The 22,006-nt window shown below is 39.4% G+C and overlaps 1 protein-coding gene across 1 annotated transcript in view; it reads right to left on the bottom strand.

Annotated features, from left to right (window-relative positions):
- The window catches only part of MRPS9 (mitochondrial ribosomal protein S9), a 36,262-nt gene extending 14,698 nt beyond the window's left edge, over positions 1–21,564 (bottom strand). The window contains exons 1-5 of the mRNA XM_033147643.1: positions 21,461–21,564; positions 13,389–13,568; positions 3,258–3,320; positions 3,140–3,170; positions 1,429–1,508 (exon numbers count right to left, since the gene is read on the bottom strand). Of these exons, the coding sequence (XP_033003534.1) occupies positions 1,429–1,508; positions 3,140–3,170; positions 3,258–3,320; positions 13,389–13,568; positions 21,461–21,541 (435 nt within the window). The 5' untranslated portion in view covers positions 21,542–21,564. The remainder of the gene's footprint in view (positions 1–1,428; positions 1,509–3,139; positions 3,171–3,257; positions 3,321–13,388; positions 13,569–21,460) is intronic.
- Between the last annotated feature and the right edge of the window lie 442 nt (positions 21,565–22,006).

The following is a 22,006-nucleotide window of genomic DNA, read 5'->3' as shown; positions in this document are numbered from 1 at the left end:
TCAGCTACAACTTGCATGGTCAATGGTCAGGAATGATAGGAAATGTAGTCCTGCTATATCTGAAGGGCACTATATTAGTTACCCACGCTTTAGTGGATTGTTATGTAGGAGTCACTAGAAATCACAGTATGGGCTCAACTAGGAATTGCCCTGCTGAACTGACCAAAATTCCATCTAATCCAGTAATTCAGCTGTGGCAAGCTAGACAGATACACTGTTTCTTAACATGGATGTCTGATGCCTAGCAATTACAGTTAACAGGCATGGAGAGATGTTTCCTCCTGTACCTTACTGGGTAGTGTTCGACAGTACTTGAACAGACTTTTAATCTACCTACTAATTTTTACAACTGCTGGTAAATTTCACAAAAAGCCTTTCTGTTAATCCCATGCCCACACTTCAAAGGTGTCATTTTCTTTTGAACCTGGGGAAGGAAGGGACTTGTCTTGTAAGTTCATAAACGCCTGTTCTTAAAAGAAAAAAAAAGGAGGGGGGAAGGCAGCTGCAGACTTTCTTCACCATACTGTTGCAGGACAATTGCATAAAATTAAAGCTAGATTTCTTACAGTTTAGCAAACAAAACAAGTCAGATGGGAAATCAGCTCACTTGTTTAGTGACCACCTAATGTGTGAAGTGAGATGTGCAAGGGCAGCAGAAAAAAGGAAAGAAGGAAAAGCTAAGGACTAACACAACAACCACAATGATCAGGCATGAGGCTTAGGATTTCTACCACTACCAATGTTCACATCCTAACACAAGGCAGTAGTGGGCAAAAGCATGTGGGTAGCTCCCACATTCTCTACCAAGATTTGTACCAGCACCGAGTCAGTGTCAAAGTGGATTTAGATAACTGAGAGCCACAAAGTACCCATGCTCTATGGAGAGGCTGTTGTTTGCAAACTCTGAGTAAGTGGTTGAGGCTAGTGCTCAGGGCCCAGATTTTAAACAAAGCAATGTGAACTCTAGTGGAACGCATACCACTTCTCATGTTTGAAAGGGTAGGATAGCTGCCAGTCAAAACACAGCACTGGCCTCTTGCAAATTTCTTGTGTCCTCAAATGTCAAGCTATTACAAGCAAATGTATGTTAAAGCTTTAAACCTGTTTCACACATTATCTAATATGGCCATCAATAAGAAACGTCCAGTCGCCTTCTGCAACTTTCCTTTCCTTCAAGAATACTGTACATTTAAAAAAGGATTACCATACAAATTTGCCTCTGGTCATCTTTGGTTGGTATTTTACTTATCACAGCCTGAAATTATTTCGTAGCAAGACCTGTTTAATAACTATGGGGAAAACCAAAGCTAATAGTCATTCCTACCTCTGGTAACTAGTTTGCCCTAAGAAAATTACGACAAACATACACATTATGTAATAAGTGACCATTATTTTGGTCCACTAGGAAAAAACCATTAGATAACTTACATGCATTACAGAATAATAGGACTGCTTCCCAGTGTAAAAGAGAAAGTGAAATGGACGGCCATCTTTGTCCCACTGGATTGCTTAAGGAAAAGAAACAAGGAAACAAAAGTAATGGTAATTACAGATGTCTAAAAAACAAACTATAGTTTAAACAGGAATAATAAAACCCCATGCAGCACCCAGAACACCCTCCCACACTGTTCAGAGAATGCCAGGATATTCTCCGAGGTTATTTTTTTTTTAATAAAAAGACAACGTTGGCACCACAATCTCAACTAATAATTTATCCCACTGCTTAACCACGCTAAGGTTATGATCCTGTCTAATATGTGACAGTTCTTCACTCTAAGCTTATTACCTCTCAGCCTGGCCTTACTGGTCACAGAAACTAAGCATTTATAGAAATATTTAGCATATTAAAAATGCACATACTACCTCAACCTTATCTATTTGCAGCTAAATATGCTTATTTCTATAATATAGCCCAGGAGTGGCCAACTCCTAAGAGACTGCAATCTCCTCAGAGAATTAAAAACTGGCAGTGATCTACCATACCCCCTTTTGGGGAGTTCTGGTCAAATTTGTTGAGCTTTTTTTTTTAGGGAGGAAAGGCCTGGTTTTTGAGAATTCGAGCCTAAACTCAAGGGAGAAAGGGAATCAGCCACTCACCAACAGATCTCTGGGGGAAGAAACAGCATCACTTACTACACTCTGTCTTCCATTCTGCAGATCAGGCAACAATGGAGGGCGGAGTGATGGGGCAGGGCAAGATTTTATTTTACCTACGCTAAGGAAAGTGAACCAGCGATCGACCACGATCTACCAAAACCTCCTGGGGATCTACCAGTAGATCCCGATCTACCTGTGGGACATCTCTGATATAGCCCAATACTAGCTCCCACTGATCTAAATAGAACTTGCTTCCAAATGTTCATGCTCTGTATTGCAACCTCAAGTTGGCACCGGGCACATTTACACAGGGAATTATAGCAAAGCACACACAGAAGAGAAACTAACAAGAATGAACTGGTATGAAAAGTGCAGCTCCAGATTAGATAAAGATATACCAGCAATATAGGGCTGCAACTACGGCAATAGGCTGTGGTCAGCTCTTTTAAAAACATACCGTATATCATTCCCCTCAATCTAAAAAGTCAAGATATTTAGGGACCAATATTTGTGAACCTCAAGGATAAGATATAAACACTGTGATTAGTGACTGTGGAAAGCTTTAAACACCACCTGCAAGGTAAAAAGTTGTGGAATTCCACTGTCCCAATATTACTTTTTCGTTGCAGTCGCCAATAAATTTCACGATCTCTTTGGTCAACTGAGAAATGACCATAGGAAGATTAAAAGAAGAGCAAAATAACAAATAAAGGAATCACACAAATATGGCCTGGGGTCCAAAGGGCATGGTAAATCATTCTGTATACTCAGAGGATTGAACTTGTTTTATTATTTTTACTATATCCTCAACCCCCAATGACACACAGCAAGCCACTTATGAAACAGGTATTCCGAAGCAGTCTGTGATGTGTCACGGGGATCTTTATTTCCTAGTGAGAAAACAAACATATAAAAACCCAGTGGGCATGGCAAAATTCCAGATGCACATTTAGTAGCTTTTTGTATCCCAGCTTTCATGTACATGTGAACGTAACAGAAAACAACTTAAGTGGTTTCACATACACAGACTATTTCCACATACCTCTTTGCTTTGGAAACATTTCTTCGGGATGCTGTTTAAAAATATAAAATAGAAAAATGTTAGCACAATTGATACAAAATCTCTCTTTATATCTATAGCAATGAATCGGTGTTCTTACCTTCATTACAGGTCTGGCCCTTTTGTCAAACAGACCAGAAGGAAAGAGATAGGCAATAGCTTTCTGCAAAAAGAGAAAAATAAAAGACTTTTAAAAAAACACCCAACTTTATAGCTGATCATAGGGTCATAAATTAGAGCTCCTGTCTCAGGATATCTAGCACAGGGATGGGTAGACTTCATACCTGTGGGATCTCTACACTTGGACTTTCTTTTTACTAGATCTCCAAGGATCACCAAGTTGAGGTAGGTAAAAAATACCAGTGGAGAGACAGATGGACCAACATACAGTATTTATTAAGAAGCAGGGCCTCTGAGCACATGCTAAGCCCCAGAACAAAACTCACAGTCCTTTCACACACAAATTAACTCCTGATTTCCTCCTAAGCCTTCTTTGTTTCAGTGTCTTATTTTGGATGGAAAGTACCCTTTGTGTTCTTGCCATTGTTCAACGATTGGGAGACAGAAACCTTTGTCAATCTGCTGCAAATCACTCTGAGATCTACTGGCAGATCATGGTCTCCTTTCAGCCAGCTACATAAATTTGCCTACGATTCATCAACTCAGATAATATTAACTGTCAAGGTTAAACTCATATACTACCTTCCTAATTTGGGAAAATGTATAATTCAATACCCTCTGTTGCTTTAGGATGCTGGAGAAGGGAACAGAGTGCTGTTTACCAACAGCCAGCAGGATTTTGCCAGACCACCTTATTTTGCTTTGGCCTATGCTTCCAGAGAGAGAAGGAGCCCTATCGTGATCCTTGACATCAGCGGCAACTTTCTCTAAAGCATCAGTACATCATCATCATGTGACTTCTAGAAGGTCAAAATAACTGGCCCTGATATACTCTTACTGTCTGCTGCCTTTTTTATCATCACCAATTTTATGATTTGCATTGTTGTGAGTTGCAGGGCGGGAGGGAGGCTATATGCCTGAGTCCCTTCTAATTCCTGGATCCAGTAAGGGTCAAAATCATTTTTTTTAATTTTATTAATTAATTTTATTTAACAAAAAAGAACATCTTAATCCAACTGTTATTGAACATTACAAAATAAATTTTACATACAGCATTTTCTTGTCCATGTTTTGTTTTTAGTATCTTAAATGGTCCCCTTAAAAAATAAATTATATATATATATATATATATATATATATATATATATATATATATATATGAAGCTTAACTTATATTTCCACAAAGATAATTCCACAAATTTGACTTCCTGTCGAATCCCTTGGCATCTACCTTTCTTAATACCGAATGTAGTCCAAACAGTAAACTTTCATATATATATTCTCCAGTACATTCTTAAAACTTTACACATCCATAATTTTCCAACTCGTTATCCTTCATTTAGCACTCAAAAGCTGGCATGGAAGCAAAGCTGTTATTATATTTTTGCACATATCTCGTATATATATATCCCATTTTCCCACAAATTTCTGCTTGGAATTTCCTCTAAGATTGTTAGTTAATAGGGCCATTTCAGCGAATTCTTGTAGTTTGCCATTCTGAGATTATGTTTAAAGATTGAGAAACCCTATGGAAGGTGAATCTGAAATTCACAGCCAATTACAACTTAAGAGAAAACATGTTAAAAATGGCTCACCGCTGGTATCTCACTCCTTCCAGACTTTTAAAAATGTATAAAAGCTTAGCAAATGTGTGTTGGAGATGTGGAGCGAATAATGGGGACATGATTCATATGTGGTGGCGGTGCGGAAGGATCAAGGTTTTCTGGGGGAAAATATATGAGGAATTTAAAAAGATGACGGGGATATCTTTTACTAAAATACCAGAGATATTTCTATTAAGTATGGTGGACAAAGAGATCCCAAACAAATCAAAAGAAGTGTTTCTGTATGCAATAGCAGCGGCCCGAATATTGGTAGCAAAAGGATGGAAGGATCAGGAACTGCCAAAATCCCAGTAAGGGTTAAAATCTAAGTAAGGATGGGCCATTAATGTAACAAAGGAAGTGGCTCTTTGCCAGACAACCCCCTCCCTCAACTCATTGGTAGTTAGAAAGGCAAAGGCCAGGGTTGGGATTTGTGTGTACGAGCTAGAAGCAAAGGCCAGGCAGCTGGAAGAGACAGAACCATGCCTCATTCCTGTTTGAATCCAAGCCTGCGGCTATGAGAGAAGCAAGACCCTCTTGGGGTGTTAATGCTGTGAGACCCTCCCATCATAAGCTCAGGTTGTGTATATGTGTAAATAAACCTTCTATCTTAAAGACACCACAGTATCAGCTATCCCTCATTCCAAGGAAACCAAATCCTGGGTAAGCGCCTGGAACCCCACACCGCTCAGAGATTGGAGTGTATGCCTTTTGGAAAGAAGTACCTGATTTCATTGTGTTGTGTCCAGACACCCATCCTTAAATAGGAAAGACATTGTCTTTTCACAGAGGACACACAGAACCAGTGGAGGCTCCAGATGAAGAGTGGGAGGTGGGTTTTGCCAGTGAGTTCTACTCACAAACAGTTTAGATCCAACTCATTGAGACCAACTTGTAAGAAAATAGCTCCAACTCTGAGACCTCAAGTCTGCATAAGGTCTGATGCACATGCATGCATTTTCCCCACTTGGTTCAGGCTGCAGGTGAAAGCGCTTGCAAGTGTTAGCTATTTCCAAATTTTCAGCAAACAAGGAAGTCCGTAATAGCTCTGAGTTCCATGTCAGCAGAGTGCATGAAGCTGAGTTGGGCTAATGTGTTTACATTGGTGTGCTAGGAAGATATCCAGTATGATATCTCAATAATTTTAAAGCCATCTAATATAGCATACCTGTGATACAACATAGCACAGGTTACATAAAATTATGTAAAATTCATTATGATTCTGAACCTTGAACTGTTGCATTAAGAAATACTAGTGCAAGCAAAATTTGTCTACAATGAGAAGAAAAAGTCTCAAGCCTGCAGTTAATATTTCTCTCTCTGAAGAATTGTGTTGTATTGCTGGTTACATTAACTCAAGGCTATTACACACTGATAATATTTTCTGTGGACACAGATTGGTTTGTCAACGCTATCAACCCACTTAATATGCGTGGAGTGTATAAAGACCTCACCTATTACTTTATTAATACCCTATTGGCATTCCAAACAGAAATTCTGAGAATTCAGCAGCAAACAGAAAGGATTAACTTGATTTTCTGGAATGGTATTTTGATTCTCTTAGTGACTTGATGAATTCCCATTTGTTAGTCAATGGGGATATTGTACATATACAGAGTAGGTGAACATTCATTTGTGAACAAATGGGGATTAATTATAATGACAATAGAAAAACCCACTGCAAGCCAACGGATATTAAACACCATATAAAATAACATATCAAAAGAATATATTATGGAATACTGGGACCGACTATGTATACTTATTAAGCAGTCTCTTCAATGCAAGCTTTTGCTTGATGATTCAAACAATAATTTCAGCTACAAGAGCACAAACACTGACTGTTACATATCTGTAATTAAAGTAGAACAGAATATTGCCTGTGTACATGCTAAAGAGGTAGGAAACGAGACGAAGGCAATGATGAGCACAAAACTCTGCACAAGAATTTTCAAGGACCTGCTTTTTTCTTGGTGGCATTCCCACATAACTTAATGGTAAGAGATCCACTTGGCCCCTGAACTGAAAAAAAATCTGAACTGAAACCAAATGGCTAAAATGGATTCACATGAACATACAATCCCAAGTAAGGAATTTCCAATAAAATTTCTATCAAAAAGATTGACAATAGCAAAACTTTTTGCTGTTATATCGTAGAATGGTAGAGTTGGAAGGGACCAGGAGGATCATCTAGTCCAACCCCCTGCACTGCAGGAATCTTTTGCCCAACATGGGGCTCGAACTCACAACCCTGAGATTAAAATTATCGTGCTCAACCTGAGCTAACCTGCAACCTTAAAAATCATACTTTTGGGGTGATCTGAGTTAGCAAGAAGCACACGTTCATCTAGACTGAAGGAACAGGAAGATCCAGCTTCTAGTGCTGCTCATATCTATCATGCAAGGGGCTACTTGAGCACAAATGTATGGCACTCTAATGGAAAATGACCGAAAGGTGACTTACTGTGCAATGCTAGCATTAGAAAACTTGCTGTGCCAACATCAGGACTCCTTCAATCAGTGCTATTAGGATGAGGATGCTGAAATCGTAAGTCACGACCCCGTTGCTGTTCTACAGATCTGTGCCTCTTTTCATCTTATTATGCGGCTTCCAATGAAAATTCTAATGTTTTCATTCATATCGTGTCATCGGGAAGGCCAAAGGTGGTATGTACATAGGGCTCTTAAGCAGTCCAGTCACTGGTGATGCTTAGCTTCAGCAAGGCTACTGCAATTGGTGCCCTCAGACCACACACCCCCTTTTAAAGAAAACTTTAAAATGGTTAACATCACAGCAGCAAGCCTGATTTCTTGTGGACATCTGTATATATGAAGACCATGCTTTACAGAAGCAGCTCACCACACCTAACTCCTTAAACTCAGGGCAGCTTCAGATGTGATCTTTGGAGCAATGCAAGATGCTGCTGAATGAAATAAGAGAGAAACTATGGCACACAAGCACAAGTAAGAAGGCACTTTGTTTTACAAATGTGGTTCAGTATTAATATGATGAAAATCTTTGGAGGCCCATGTATTTCTCCAAGTGTCTTAGGGTCCTAAAAGAGACCAAATACACTGTGCTTGTGACAAGATTAGAGGCCGGCACTTCAGTAGCAGACAGGTGTCTCACATTTTCCAAAAAGTGACCTGCAACTACTAGAGCAGTGCTGGTGAGCCAACCAATGCATACCATCACTCTACAAATAACACTTTTAAGTCTATTCCTTCTATGAAAAAGAAACAAACTCCTGATGACTCACCACTCGTTTCTTCTCTACCAAAAAGCTCTAATTTATTTTTTAATTGAGACTTTAAAGAAAAGGTGTGGCATTCAACTAAGTTTTACTCAAAGTAATCCCACTGCCATTAATGTGGCCGGGGCAACCCAGCCAGATGGGTGGAGTACCGTATAAACAATAAAATTATTATTATTGTTAATGGACCTAACTTAGTCATGTTCAGTAATTTCTCTTATTTTATTACTTTATTTATTTATATCCCACCCTTTCCTCACACTGGAACTCAAGGCAGCTTACACAAAATGAAACAGCCTACACTGAGCACAGCTTAGTTGACTACCACCCAAATAATTTTGTTCAAACAACTAAAGAAGCTGAAAGAAAGCATCCAGTCCAAATTACAGGTGTCTTGAAAATATTAATTACCAAACGTTTAATGCATGTGTATTAAATACTAGTCACATTAAAAAAAAATGTTTGATTCGTATGCAACTATGGCAACAGTTTTTCAGTTTTGATTAATCTGATTGTTTTTCACTTGTCTGTCTCTTCTTTGGATAAATAGATAAGCAGCAGAGCTTATCTTAAGTCTGAAGAAGGTGGGCTATAGAATTCTAAATGACCCAATATTATTTTATTGTAAAGTTAGTAATATGTACTCGTCTAATTTGTGTTTGATTTGTTTCATAAAAATGTGTTCCTTTATAATTATTATTTATACTCCAACTTGATATTGGGGTGGGGAGACAGCAGCTTATGCTAAGCTGAACATTCAGCTGAAATGGATCTCAAGAAACGGACCTATACATGCCAAATCAAATACGGGCAGAAAAGAAAGATTAATAGGTAGGCTAAAACTGATGCAGGAGTTATATATTCCCATATATCCAGGACCCAAATTACACAAACACATTACTCTGGATAAACGTTGTTAAGGATAAAATTAATGTAGACTTTGGAAACCTTTTTAAAGTGAGCTGCAATCACATGTTCTCATGGACCCTGAAGGAAGCAGGAATTACTATAGCCTCACATGAAAAGAAAACAGATACTCTGGCTTCAAGAAAATGTCATCAAGAGGAAGACACATAATTCGTTTTCAAATACAAACTAGGCCTGATGTTCTGTTTCCAGGTGATGTCATCACATAACTGCATGAACCCCAGTATTTTTATTTAGAACTGGGTATAAAAATGATGTTATGTTACCAGCCAAATGTATAGGCAATATATAAAACTTTAAAGTATTTTCCTGCTTATAGGAGTCTCTCAACTGATGTTTCATTCTCTTCTGAAATATAAGTTTTAGCCGACAGGCTTTATAACATCTTCTCCAACTTTCTTCCAACTCCCTTCACAAAAGCAACCTACAGTTACTTTAGGGTATCATAAACCTTCCCCCTTGGTAGATTTGCAGCAAAAAAGAAAGAAAGGGGTGTGTTCTTTTGAAGCAAAATAAGCTTTCCCTACACCTACACCTTTTATCCAACTCTACAATTCTATGATTCCATGAAATGCTATGAGCAGTCTGCAAACCAGTACAATCAAGACGTTTGGCTTACCCTAACCACAAACTTATTTAGTGCTCACATATACCAACAACTCTCACCTTTCTTTATCAAGCTTTGAACAAGGAAGCAGTCTTCAACAGAGGTCCAAAATAAATAACGGAATGATGTGACTGCATTTAATGGATTATAAAATATCATTCCAAGTTGGCTTGGGTACTGGTTGGGCTACCTTTTCTTTGAATGGTTATATGTTAATATCATCCAACTGTTCAAAGCTAAGGTGTGTTTACACCATACATTAAAAATGAAATCACAAAATAAAAGGATTACATTCTCAACCCAGGGAAAAGCACTAGGTCAGGACTGCAATCTCTATTAATTAGGTATCCCAGCTGGGCAGCGGGTATGCAGCTGTTAACTTGATCAATGACTTACCTAAATGTCATCTCTACTGATTCGCTTATAAATTACCAGCAAGTGAGACTAATGTACAGGTGCTAATTTATTTAAACTGTTCACTACAGTTCTACATAGCTTTATAAACTGCATCTGGCACCTAATGTTAGCTGTCAGTTGTACTTAGACATGCCTGTCCTAACGACTCTGTTCATTAGAAATGAGCACAAATTATGAAATATTGTGAAAAATGATACATCAAATGGAATGGGCAAAGCGAATCAATTAGAGAAACTTCATACTGCATATTCACACATAGGAGAATAAAACATCCGGATTTCAGAGCACGGTCTATAATACCAATTAAAAAGCAATTGGTAGACTTCTGCAGAGTTATATATCAATTTACTGGAGTCCCCCCGCCTCTCCCCAAGACACACAGTTGTAATTTATAGCTTAACTTTTTATTTCTAAAAAATAAAACCACCAGGAAAGCACTACTCTGCGCAAAAAATATCTCGTGAACGCAATGACAACCCCGTTAACATATTTCTCTGTATGACTTGTTTCAAAACACACACATCCAAAATGCCAGTAAGAAAAAGAACCCTAGGATGTCTACTTTGGAAATGTACGACACACGCTGATTAACAGTAGACGACAGGAGATGCATAAGTACTCATCAGAAGGAATTATTACCATTCCAAGTGTAAAGCCTGATAATTCTGCTGCCAGTGCTAAGCGGCTTTTATATTTTTATAACAGAAATTTAATTATGCATAGCAGACACTGTTATACAGCCTAAGTATTTACAACACCTGATGTTATTTGAACAAGCATTACAAGTACTATGCTTTGCTAAGTAAAATGTTGTTCTTTGTTGTCTTCTCTTTAAAAAAAAAAAGGTAACGTGTTGAACTGGTCTTATACTTGACATCTGCAAGAGGGAGAAAATGAGATTTTTCAGGATATACCTAATTTTTCTCAAGGAAAAGTTTTCTTGAGGAGGTAGTTTGCAATAAACTAGACTTGGGCCTAACTCCTAATTCACAAAGTTGTATCTAAAACCTCCCCTGTTTCTTGGCCACAAGGTTGGGACTTGGTACAGGATCTTAAGACTACATTTTATTAGGGCTCAATATAGTTTCAGGTGACTTTTTTTTCTTAAAGCATCTCATCTAATATTACTGGAAGGAACTGTTGGGGGAAGAACTGGCATGTGTGAGTTGAAGAGTCTATCTAACGAGACTGTTTGGAGGCAAGCTGTGTTCTAAAACACAAGGCACTAGTAAATACATATGAAAGCAGCAGTGTGGTGGGGAGATCATTTTTTGCAGAGAAAAGAGCAAAGAGTTCCATACTATACCCATGCCTCCTCCCTTAAAAATGAATGATCTCTTCCCCAAATGCTTTTTCCTTGGCCAGATTTCAAGATCAGAACTTATGTCTTACAAAGGTGGGAGGGAGAGGCAGGCAACCAAGTTAGGGAACTGAGGGAAGAAAGCAGGCAAGAAATGAGTTCAACTGCCCCATTCTTTCCCACTGCTTCATTCCCTGTTTTTGCAAATACAAGGGAAAGGAACATTTTCTGTTTTGATTTCTCCAGTCACAGCATTCAGATAGGATGCTGGCAATCACTTTCCCCAGGCTGCTGAAATTTCCCACTGCAGGATGAATCGGAGTTAACTGTCCCTGGCTAGTGTAAATCAAAGCTTCTCCATCCTACATATTAGTTGTTATATCCTCATTTCCAGGCCAGTCTTCCTTTCTGCAGAAAGAATGTTGTGAGTCATCACTGACTTGTTTGGGCTACATCACTAATACCTCCTGGCTGCTGTGGCACATGCTACCTAGGATCAGAGAGAAAAGCACCCCGGTATGTGTTTTGAACCAGCGGCATTGTTAGGAGTAGCACAGGAGTCCGGGTCCCAGATTTTTTGACACTGGGCTTACAAAATCACCCACCATTTTAAATTGACCAGAGCCAAATCTGTGCCACGAGCTTGTGTCCCAAATCTTAACAATCCCCCTCCAATCTCAGGGGAGGTCAGCAAGCATAGAATTGGTCTGCTAGCCTTAACGAAGTTAATAAACATGAGGAAATGCAAGTAATTCAAGCTTAAAGAACTGACTTGCTTATCATAAGGTTTTTAATGCTGACACAGACTCTCTAGTGTGTGCCTTTACATCAGAGCTGCTCAGAGATCAATGCAACTCCATATAAACATGGCTTCATGCTGAGGCATGCAATGTGGAGGTCAAAACTTGAACCAGTCTAATAAATAAATTTGTACCGGGGGGGCATATTATAAATCTCTCCCTTTGTCCCAGTAGCACAAGAGTTTTTGGCTGTACACTGTAGAACCAACCAGCAAGGTGCATGTGCCATTCTGGAAAGAATCAGAAAAAAGGATAGGACCAAGAGGGAAGATAAGACTATTTTAAAAAACTGAAACAACAAGGAGAATTTTAATTGCATTGCTAGATCAGAATAGTTGTGCAATATTTTGTTTTCAACCATGGCCTGCTTTTCAACATTTGTAGGTAAGTTAATGTGCTTCTGTCTCGCTTGTCCCAGCACCCAGTATTCAGAGGCATTCTGCTTCTTTATGTGGAAGTTACATTAAATTGCAATGGCTCACAACTACTGACATTTTGTGCCATACCATAAAAAATAACACAGGGTAGAATGTGGTGGGGTGGGAGAGATTAGATTGGAGGGAAGAAGGAAATATTAGTTCCAATGATTTTTTATTTTATTTTATTTGATCAGCAAAGCACCTAACACAGGGGCAACCAGAAAGAATTGAAGCTCAATGTCAAATATGTACTGAAGTCACAAATCAAAAGCGGAACAGGCATGTTTACTCTGAATAACCTCCTGTAGGTCTTGCTCCAAAATAAGCATGCAGAGTTGCAACCCAAGTGTTGGCCCTAAGTGTTGAAAAAGGTCACTTGCACTGCTAGCTGTTATAGTATCATACATGAAACCCCAGCATAAGTCTACCCAGCAGGTCAAATTACGGGTAAATGCTTCCAAATGCTATATAAACCTTGATAGTGGTTCTTACGACCTCAGATCAAGGGGATTATCCATTAGTAGTTTTAAAAAGAACCTGCTGTGCTTTAGCAAGGTATAGTATAGAGTTCTGCAGTGTGATGTCTGACCTTGCACAGTAGTAGGGGTAGAATCTCTATTCAGAGCCACAGTTGCAATGTTTTCTATGTATAGTAGCATTCGCTTGTACGCTGACAGTTCGATTAAAATTCACGGAGAGCTGAGGGGCTCATGCTGAAGCAAAGAGCTTTCAATTCTGAAACCCTGCAGTAAATTACTTCTCCAACTGAGCAACCATACTTACATCAATATCCTCTTGGGTAAAAGTTTCTGGATCTTCTCCCATCATGTTGGCTAAATGTCTCTTTCCTATGTTGAAATCTTCAGTCTGTTTTTTGATAAAAGCTTCCGTGTACTTTTCAGGTCCTGATGCGGCAACATTTTTCCTCTGCACTGTTGTGGTAGTGCAGATCAGTCTTAATGTCTAGGGAAGGAAAACACAGATCACAAACCTCAAAATAAAAAGGACAGCATGGATATTGTATCAAGGCATAGAATACGGAAACTGTGCTGAAGCTAAGGCAGTCTGGACTCCTCAGTGCCTGCCTTTATTTCACTGACAGAAGATAGGCAGGATATAACTGTAGAAAAACACATATACAGATGTGAGCTCACTTGAATTATTGAGTAAATTATACTGTCCCAACTGCATAACCCATCTCACAGGGCTATTGCTGTTGAGCTAAAATGCATCTTAAACTCCAATACATTTTAAAATTTAATACTTGTTAACATAAGACAATCCACTTAATTTTCCAGTTATATACTACTGGAATACTTCCAGGGATTTGGGGCTTGTGATTTATATGAACTGAGTGAAATTGCATTGTTCCTTCCAAACACAAACTCTAAAATAGTGGTAGGAAACTTGTGATCCTCCAGATGTTGGATTCCAATTCCCACCAGCATCAGCCAGCAGGAGAGTTGATGGGACTTATAGCCCAGCAGCATCTGCAGGGCCACATACCTATTCTAGAAGAAGAAGAAAAAGAAGAGGAGGAGGAGGAGAAGGAGGATGAGGAGGAGCACTATTCTAGAAAAGAAGTGATGTGGCAAGATTAATTATTGCTCTGTAAATATCTGGCATCTGCTCTGTAAATAAATTCTCATTAGGGGCTATTGTTTTCCAAGAAACCTGGTTTTCTGAGACAGATGTCACAATGAAGCAAGTAATCTTTTGTTTTTCAAAATGCCTGCCTTTAAACATACAAGATGTATTTTATTTACATATCACCATCTAATATAACTAATAATCGGGTAAAGTGTTCCTATGATATTCTGACAAGCACACAGATGAAGAAGGTGGAAGGTAAGTCTAGGTCACTTGTGGTAAGTGTTGGCAAAGAAAACAGGGATGGGATTGGGAAGGAGGAAGAAAAGGAGCTGTAAAGAGAGTCCACTCCTTTAGAATTCTATGTGCCTAAACCTTCAATAAAACAGGTTACTTAATTTTCAATATTCTCATGCACCTGATTTTTCAGAAGCAAATGAAACTCAGGAAATTCAAGAGGCCAAATTTCACACACTCAAATCCAATCTGGCTCACATCCTCTTTCATGTATTAGCTAACAGATGTAAAAATAATAATGATGTAAATATATATCTCTTGAGTGCACTCATAATATATTAAGGTTGCATTTCATAAACACATTTACTTGGAATAAGTCTAACTGAACTCAGTGTAACTAATTTACAAGAATACAGTCTTAGTACCATATATTGAATGTATGTGTGCAAACACTTATTTTTAAAGAAATTCTACACCGTTCTTGGTAAATGTTGACCAATTCTAAAAACTTCAGATTATGAGGACTCAAAGCTTTTTAGCATATTTGCCTACCATATTGACTAAGACAGCCCATTTAAAAAGCCTGGCTGACAGTTTTGGCTGAGCAATTTACTTCCTCCCTCTTAAAACCCTAGTGCAATTGCCATCAATGCCTACTAGCGAATACAATTTCTGCACAAAACAATGGTCCAAAAGACAGTTATCTTCTGGCTTTTATGGAATCCTGTAAGATATGGCTAGACAGATTTGTTTTTCTTTTACCAAGATAATCAGTGGGTAAGACAACTGTAATTTCAATCAAGCACTCTGCCAAAGGAACAGAAGAATCACTGGCAAAGCAGTAATGGCTCAAGCTTGGCAAAGAGCCATCCTTATGCACTACTTTATTTGTCGTGTGTTCATATTAACAAAGCTTCTCAGCAGTCTAATTATTCCATAAACAGATTACTGGAGTTGTCTCCCTGGAAAGAAACAAGAAAAAGAAATGGGAGGGTGGAAAAGAAGTTGGAAGGTGAAATCTTGTAGATCTACTCAACAGTTTTGCTAGAGAGCAATTTAAGGAGTTAGCCATCTAGTGGTCAAATCATTTAGGCTACAATGTGACACATATTCTTACTTCAGTTTGAGTTCTGTGCCTTGCCTGTCTAGCTATACAGATCTACGCAAAAGTAAGTTCCAAGGATTTCAAAAGAGGGCCTATTCCCAACAAGTCACAAGTTAAAGTTTCTGGCAAAGAAAGAGAAACCTTTTTTGCTGCCCAATATCTGAAGTGCTGAATTCAGATATGAAATATTTTCCAGTCTTTCATAGAATCATAAAATTTTAGAGTTGGGAGGTACCCATCATCTAGTCCAATGCCCCACAATGCAGGAATATGCAGCTGTCCTATACGGGCATCAAACCTGCAACCTTGGTGTTATCAGCAACACACTCTAACCAACTGTCGACAGAAACAAACGAAGGCCTCGTGCCAAAAGAAATAAAGGGTCCTTCCTATAATTCCTTGTATTACCCCTTACCAGTAGCACTCTGTCATAAAAAGCAAGCCCCAGTTATAGAACCAGTGGCATCTTGTCCTGATGCAACACAAGAGCATTTCTTTGGTGATATCCCAAACAACTTTTATGTAGTTAAATGTGAGCTTTCAAGGCCTGAAAACAACTGCAGTGGTGATCTTTGGTTTCCTGTGTGAGTGGGATTGTTGGGTGTTTTGGATCAGGTTACGCCAATCCCGACCTCTCTCACTGCCAAAGAAACACAAGCGAACAACAGAGAACCTACACAATCAACGCTGACACCAAACCCTACATATATTAAGGAAAATAGAAACATAGTCACCCCACCTCACCCATCCCCCCAACCCACCCATCTCTTTCCCCCCTTCTCTCCCTAATGTCTCAATAACCAAAACCAATTTGTAAAAATGTTACATGGAAAAAATACGAGCGAGACATTGCACACACTTATGTAAATCAAGAAAATTTTCAATTAAAAAAAAAAAACCACTGCAGAAACAAGGACAATGATGAGGCAGAGCTCAGTAGCTCTTCCCTCTTTCCAGGAATAGAAAATGGTATCGGGAAAAGTGATTTCTTGGCTTTTCTCTTTTAACCTGGATAGTATTTTTCATCCATGACAGATAAATACATTAGCCTGCCCAGCTACTTTTAAGTATTGTCACGTGCTCCCTAGTTCCAAGATATGAGGTGTTCAAGAGGCAGAACACCAGGGATTTGGATGAGAAGGGCACTGGAGGTTTATGGTGTATTTGTAATATTTGCATTACTTAGAAATATATAAGCAGAGCATTAGCAGGATGATCAATCTGCTTTCACAAGTCAGATTTTGCATAAACTGTGGCTCCCCCCCCCGCCCGCCCCAGGTTTCATCAACTAGACTGAAACTGTTAGAAGCTGGTGAATAGGCAAGAGAGAGTGCTCTCCCTTTCTCTGTGTTACACACACATGCTTTTAGACCTGACGCCTGTAGGTGAATTGTCCACATGGGGAAACACCTACACACATATTTTTTTAGTCAAACAGAAGCAAACTCAAAGAGACTTATTTCTGAGTAGACAAGTATAGGATTTTACAGTAAGAGATGTTTACTTAATTATTTGCAGGTAATTCTGTATTAAAGCTGCAAGACACTGCTAGCATTATTTTGATCCCTAATTTATTACAATTGTGTTGAAAATCAGCAGCGTAGCTGCGCTTTTTTTTTAGACAAACCCAAACATTGTTGAGTTTTTTGAGCCAAAAAACATGATTTTTCAATTGACTCCTAAGATCCAGGACAAAGCGCTGCCTTTTGGAAACCCCCCCCCCCCAACTTTGAAATCCTGGTAATGTCCAGGAAAATCCAGGCATATGGCAATCCTAGAATATGGCTATATTGGTATAATGGTAGTATTGCTGTTGCAACCTACTTTAGGGCAAGTCACAACCCAGTAGTAAGTCCTAGCCCACTAACTGAAGACCAATGTCCCGTCTGTTCATCCTGGTAGTACAGTTTTGTATACTGCATTGTCTTGAACATTATTATGGCCCCTAGATTTGTAAGCATCCATTCATTAATGTAAGGCATAAGTTGTATTAATCAAAATCTAAGTGGGGGAAGAGTCAGAGCTGAGTGGGAGAGCATCTGCTTTGCATGTATCAATCCTTGGCATCTCCAGGTAAGGCTGGTGAAGACACCTGGAGACCCACTGCTAAAAAGCGCAGACAAAAACTGAGTTAGATGGACCAATGTACTGATTCAATATAAGACAGAGCCTACCAATATAAGCCTATACATACTACAAAACAACAACAACAACAACAACAACAAGCGGGGGCCTTTCTGGTGGCACTTGAGTTTTGGAATTCCCTCCCTCCCACCTCAAATGTGACAGACACCAATTTTATTTGGTTTTAGCTACCAGTTAAAAGCTCATTTTTTTGCTGATGCTTTTGGTAGGGAGGGCTTGTGAGGAGGTGCAGACAGTATTGATTGTGCTGTTTGCAGGAACAGTTAGGTACTGCTGAGAATGTTAGTATTGGTCACTTGATACGATAGCAGCATGCAACAAGTTTCTATTTCATTAGGTGACCCTGCTCTGGGACAGAAATTAATTAAATAAAGCAAGCAAGGGGAAATACGTACTGAGTTACATTCCATTTGCCAGCTTAAGGAGTTCTTAAATGTTTAAATTCAAACCAGAACACGGCTGCAACATTTCATGTAACAAATTGGAGAGAGCCAGTCCCTGCAAACTGTTACATTACATCAATTATCCTCATACTGCTCATGGCTACTCTCCACTAGCACCTCAGTACCCACTTGTAAGGATGGGGGAATTTGCTGTGCAGTAGCTTAACAGTAACGTTTCATTTTTGCGTCAAAGAACGCAACAAAAAATATATACTGATAACAATAATGCTATTAATAATATTATCAGTCCTTCTGAACATGCATTTCAAATAATATAGCTTCTTAAATCATTTTCAAGCAGAACAATAACATTATCATTAATACGTAACTTAAAACATATACAGTAAAACTATACTGAAATGTTGGGGGACAAAAATTTCTTTGACAATACAGTAAGAATGGGGACCAAACTTAAAGAAAATTATTTTGTCCATATTCTGTTTATTTCAATATTAAGTAATATTTTAATTTTGACATCACAGCCAATTTCCAAAGTTTATTTATCCTGTCACTAATTTGAGGAGGCAATAGCTGAGTTTTCAATTTTCGGGAAAACAACATCCTTGCTGCAATGATCGTCTCTAGATTAGTTGTTGTCTAAATATTCTCTTCGGATTAAAGTGTAATTTAGTAACAATATAAAAAAAGTCTTTCCAGTAGCACCTTAGAGACCAACTAAGTTTGTTCTTGGTATGAGCTTTTGTGTGCATGCACACTTCTTCAGCTACGGATACGGATTCTCTAGTAGGAGAACATAGAAATTTACAAAATAAACATCTAACTGTTATTGTTATTGCAAGTAACTTCCTTATCCTTATTCATCACACTTAGTACAACTGAAGTTAAATACCACCTTGACATTACTTTGAAGCAGTTTTCTCTTATAGTTTGATTTAACAAAAAAGAATGAGCTCTAGCAATTTCCTGATTTCCATGGGGATCATATTTACAGTACCCCGTACCCATTTAATCATGTAATCCTCAACCTGTTCTCATTCACAATCATACTTCTGTTTCACAAAATAAATTCAAAACAGTCAATTTTTATCTTTTTTAGGACATTCTTCTCAAACTGTTAAATCTCTTAATAACCTATTAAATATAAAATTCTTTTAAATCTCTTAAGAATCTCTTAAACGTCGTGTAACACCACAGTTTATATGAAGTATTTAAAGCATAATAAATTCTCAGGATGCAAATAGCTTCTAATTGTTGAGTAATTGATCATATTTCTGGTTTTTATTAATCTTTCTATCTAATCAGGTTGTTTTTCCAGCATCAAATGTCAGATTTAAAATCAGGTGAAATAGTGGGCTTCATTACATTCCCATATCTTTAATACAGTATAGTTTTTGACTTCTGTTGTTCTACGAGTTCTATCTCCCTACAGTATTTTGTGCAATGTGATTTTAGTAAATTATGATACATGTTGCTCAGTTGTGTCTTATACCAGTGTTTTTCAACCTTTTTTGGGCAAAGGCACACTTGTTTCATGAAAAAAATCACGAGGCACACCACCATTAGAAAATGTTAAAAAATTTAACTCTCTGCCTATATTGACTATATATAAAGTAATTTTCCCACGGCACAGCAGGCAACATCTCGCGGCACACTAGTGTGCCACGGAACAGTGGTTGAAAAACACTGTCTTATACAAGTACAGACTCTTGTCTCACACCTTGGATTATCCCAAGACCTTTTTGCCTAATGATAACCAGGTTTCTTCTGTATTGCAGCAAAGGAAAGTTGGCTTCTAAACTTGGTCTTGGCGCTTTGAGGTATAATTCTGGCTTCTCCTCTGCCTAGTGGAGCAGGTGTGCAGGTGAGCAATGACATGACCTCCACTTGCACCTTCTGCAACCTGAAAAGTGTCCCGTCCCCCCGCTTTTTCAGTTACAAGAGCCAGAAGCCTGTGTTTAGGATAGTCCCAACCAAAGAAAAAGATGCCGCAATAGCTCCAATTAAAATTAATGCTTCCTCTGTTGCAATGAAGTACTCTGGCAGGCTTGAGAGCTTGGCCTTGGGAGCTGCCTGTCAAGAAGGAAGCTCCCTCTACAACAGAGACTGGAAGCAGAAGAACACAGCTCTCAACTGCAGTTTGTTTTGGAAATTGGCAAGGCTAGGTGGTGGAGGTGGCTTTCAAAGGAGCCAGCAGATCCAGCACAAGCCGTACTATATTGGAAGGGCAGCACTCAATCTTTTTTCAAGAGACCACTCTGTATGGTTATACTTTCTACCCTTACCTTTACCCTTTGCATATAACTACCGGAAACCCATTTGGTTGTTTAGTTACAGCTCTTGTGTGAACCTTATTGGGGATTCCTCTCCTACAACTCTTCCCCACTTTCTTCTCAAATCAGCTTATTGATTTAAGGATCCTATGCCCTTTTAAAACGTGGTGGGTTTTTTTAGGGGAGGGGGTTATTGCGTTGTTTTTTTTATTTTGATTATGCATTTGGTGGTTTTATATTTTGATTTTATTCTGTGAACCGCCCTGAGACCTGCGGGTAGAAGGTGGTATAATTAATTAATTAGTTAAGGTTTTTTTGAGATCAAGGGGGCTCCTGACCCTGCCAGGGTATGGTGTGTATAAATAAAATAAAATAAAGTGGCCCCACAGCACTAAAAATAATAATACAGGGATCATGTGATGAGGAGCAGAACGCAATGTTTGTAAATTAAAATATGATGGGCGTGGGAGGCATGAAGTTCTCCAGATGTGACTGCAGGCCCAACTCCTATCCTAATAGCACAGAAGCCATGTATGTGTAAATTTGTGTGTGTGTAAATAATTTATTTGTACCCCGTTCATCTGACTGGATGTATGTGTGTCTCTCTCTCTCTCTCTCTCTGTGTGTGTGTGTGTGTGTGTGTCTACACACACACATACACCCAGTGTATATATCACACACACACACACTGTGTGCCTGTATATGTGTGTATGTGCAGAGAGAGCAAAAGTATGACCGCAAGCATTTCACAGCCATAATAACACTAATATTTTATTATTTATACCCCGCCCACCTGGCGAGGTTTCCCCAGCCATGCCTCGTAAAGCTATTGAAAGGCATGCGAGGTGGGAAGGCAGAGAAGCCATATGACTCGAGTCAATTTCGGGCTACGGAGCAACTTTTTCTGAACATGTGGAGAGAAAAGATTTCGAGGACTGAAGTTACCTCACCTGGGACTTGAGGGGGAGAGAAAAAACAGCGCATGCGCCGCCGAGCGCTCAGAAACCGGCAGCTCTTTACGTTCGCGGCTACTCACCTCCCCTTCACCCCCCCCCCACACACCGCCCGCGCGCTCTCTCTCTTCCTCCCTCCCTCCTCTCTTACCTTCGGCCCCGCCAACCGCTTCCCCGTCCCGCTCCACGCACGGCTCCCGAGCAACACGCGCCCAACCGCCGCCACTACCATATTTGCTAAGGGAGAGGAGGGCGGGGCAGACGGAGCGAGACAGAGAGGCCCCTCCCCTATGTGCCGTATTCCGTTCAGGGGCCCCCTCCAACTGTCGCACACGCAGCAGCTCGACGGCGGAGACGTCGCGCCTGATTAGCCGCAAAACGCGGCGGGCGGGGGGGGGGAGTGTTGGAGGAAAGAAGAGAGGACGCTCCGCCCTCAGGAGGAGTCATGTGACTCTCGAGCTGTCAAGCGGCAAAGCCATTCATAGTTATGTGGCCGCCGAAGGGGAGCAACATTCTTACGCGGAGGTTTTAGAATTTTTTTAAATATATATTTTTTGCTTGTCTGTTTTTGTTTTGAACCCCGAGGAGCCGCAAAACCCCGAGGAAGGAGGAAAGGCTGCTATTTTTTTAGCACTGTCCGCAGTTGCCAGATGTTCAGAAGAAAAAGAATGTAGGATATTCAGCATTATTAAGGGAC

The sequence above is a fragment of the Lacerta agilis genome, chromosome 4, assembly GCF_009819535.1.
Source record: "Lacerta agilis isolate rLacAgi1 chromosome 4, rLacAgi1.pri, whole genome shotgun sequence".
Classification (NCBI taxonomy): domain Eukaryota; kingdom Metazoa; phylum Chordata; class Lepidosauria; order Squamata; family Lacertidae; genus Lacerta; species Lacerta agilis.
Note: the sequence above shows the minus strand (reverse complement) of the source record. Positions and strands in the feature narration are given on the sequence as shown.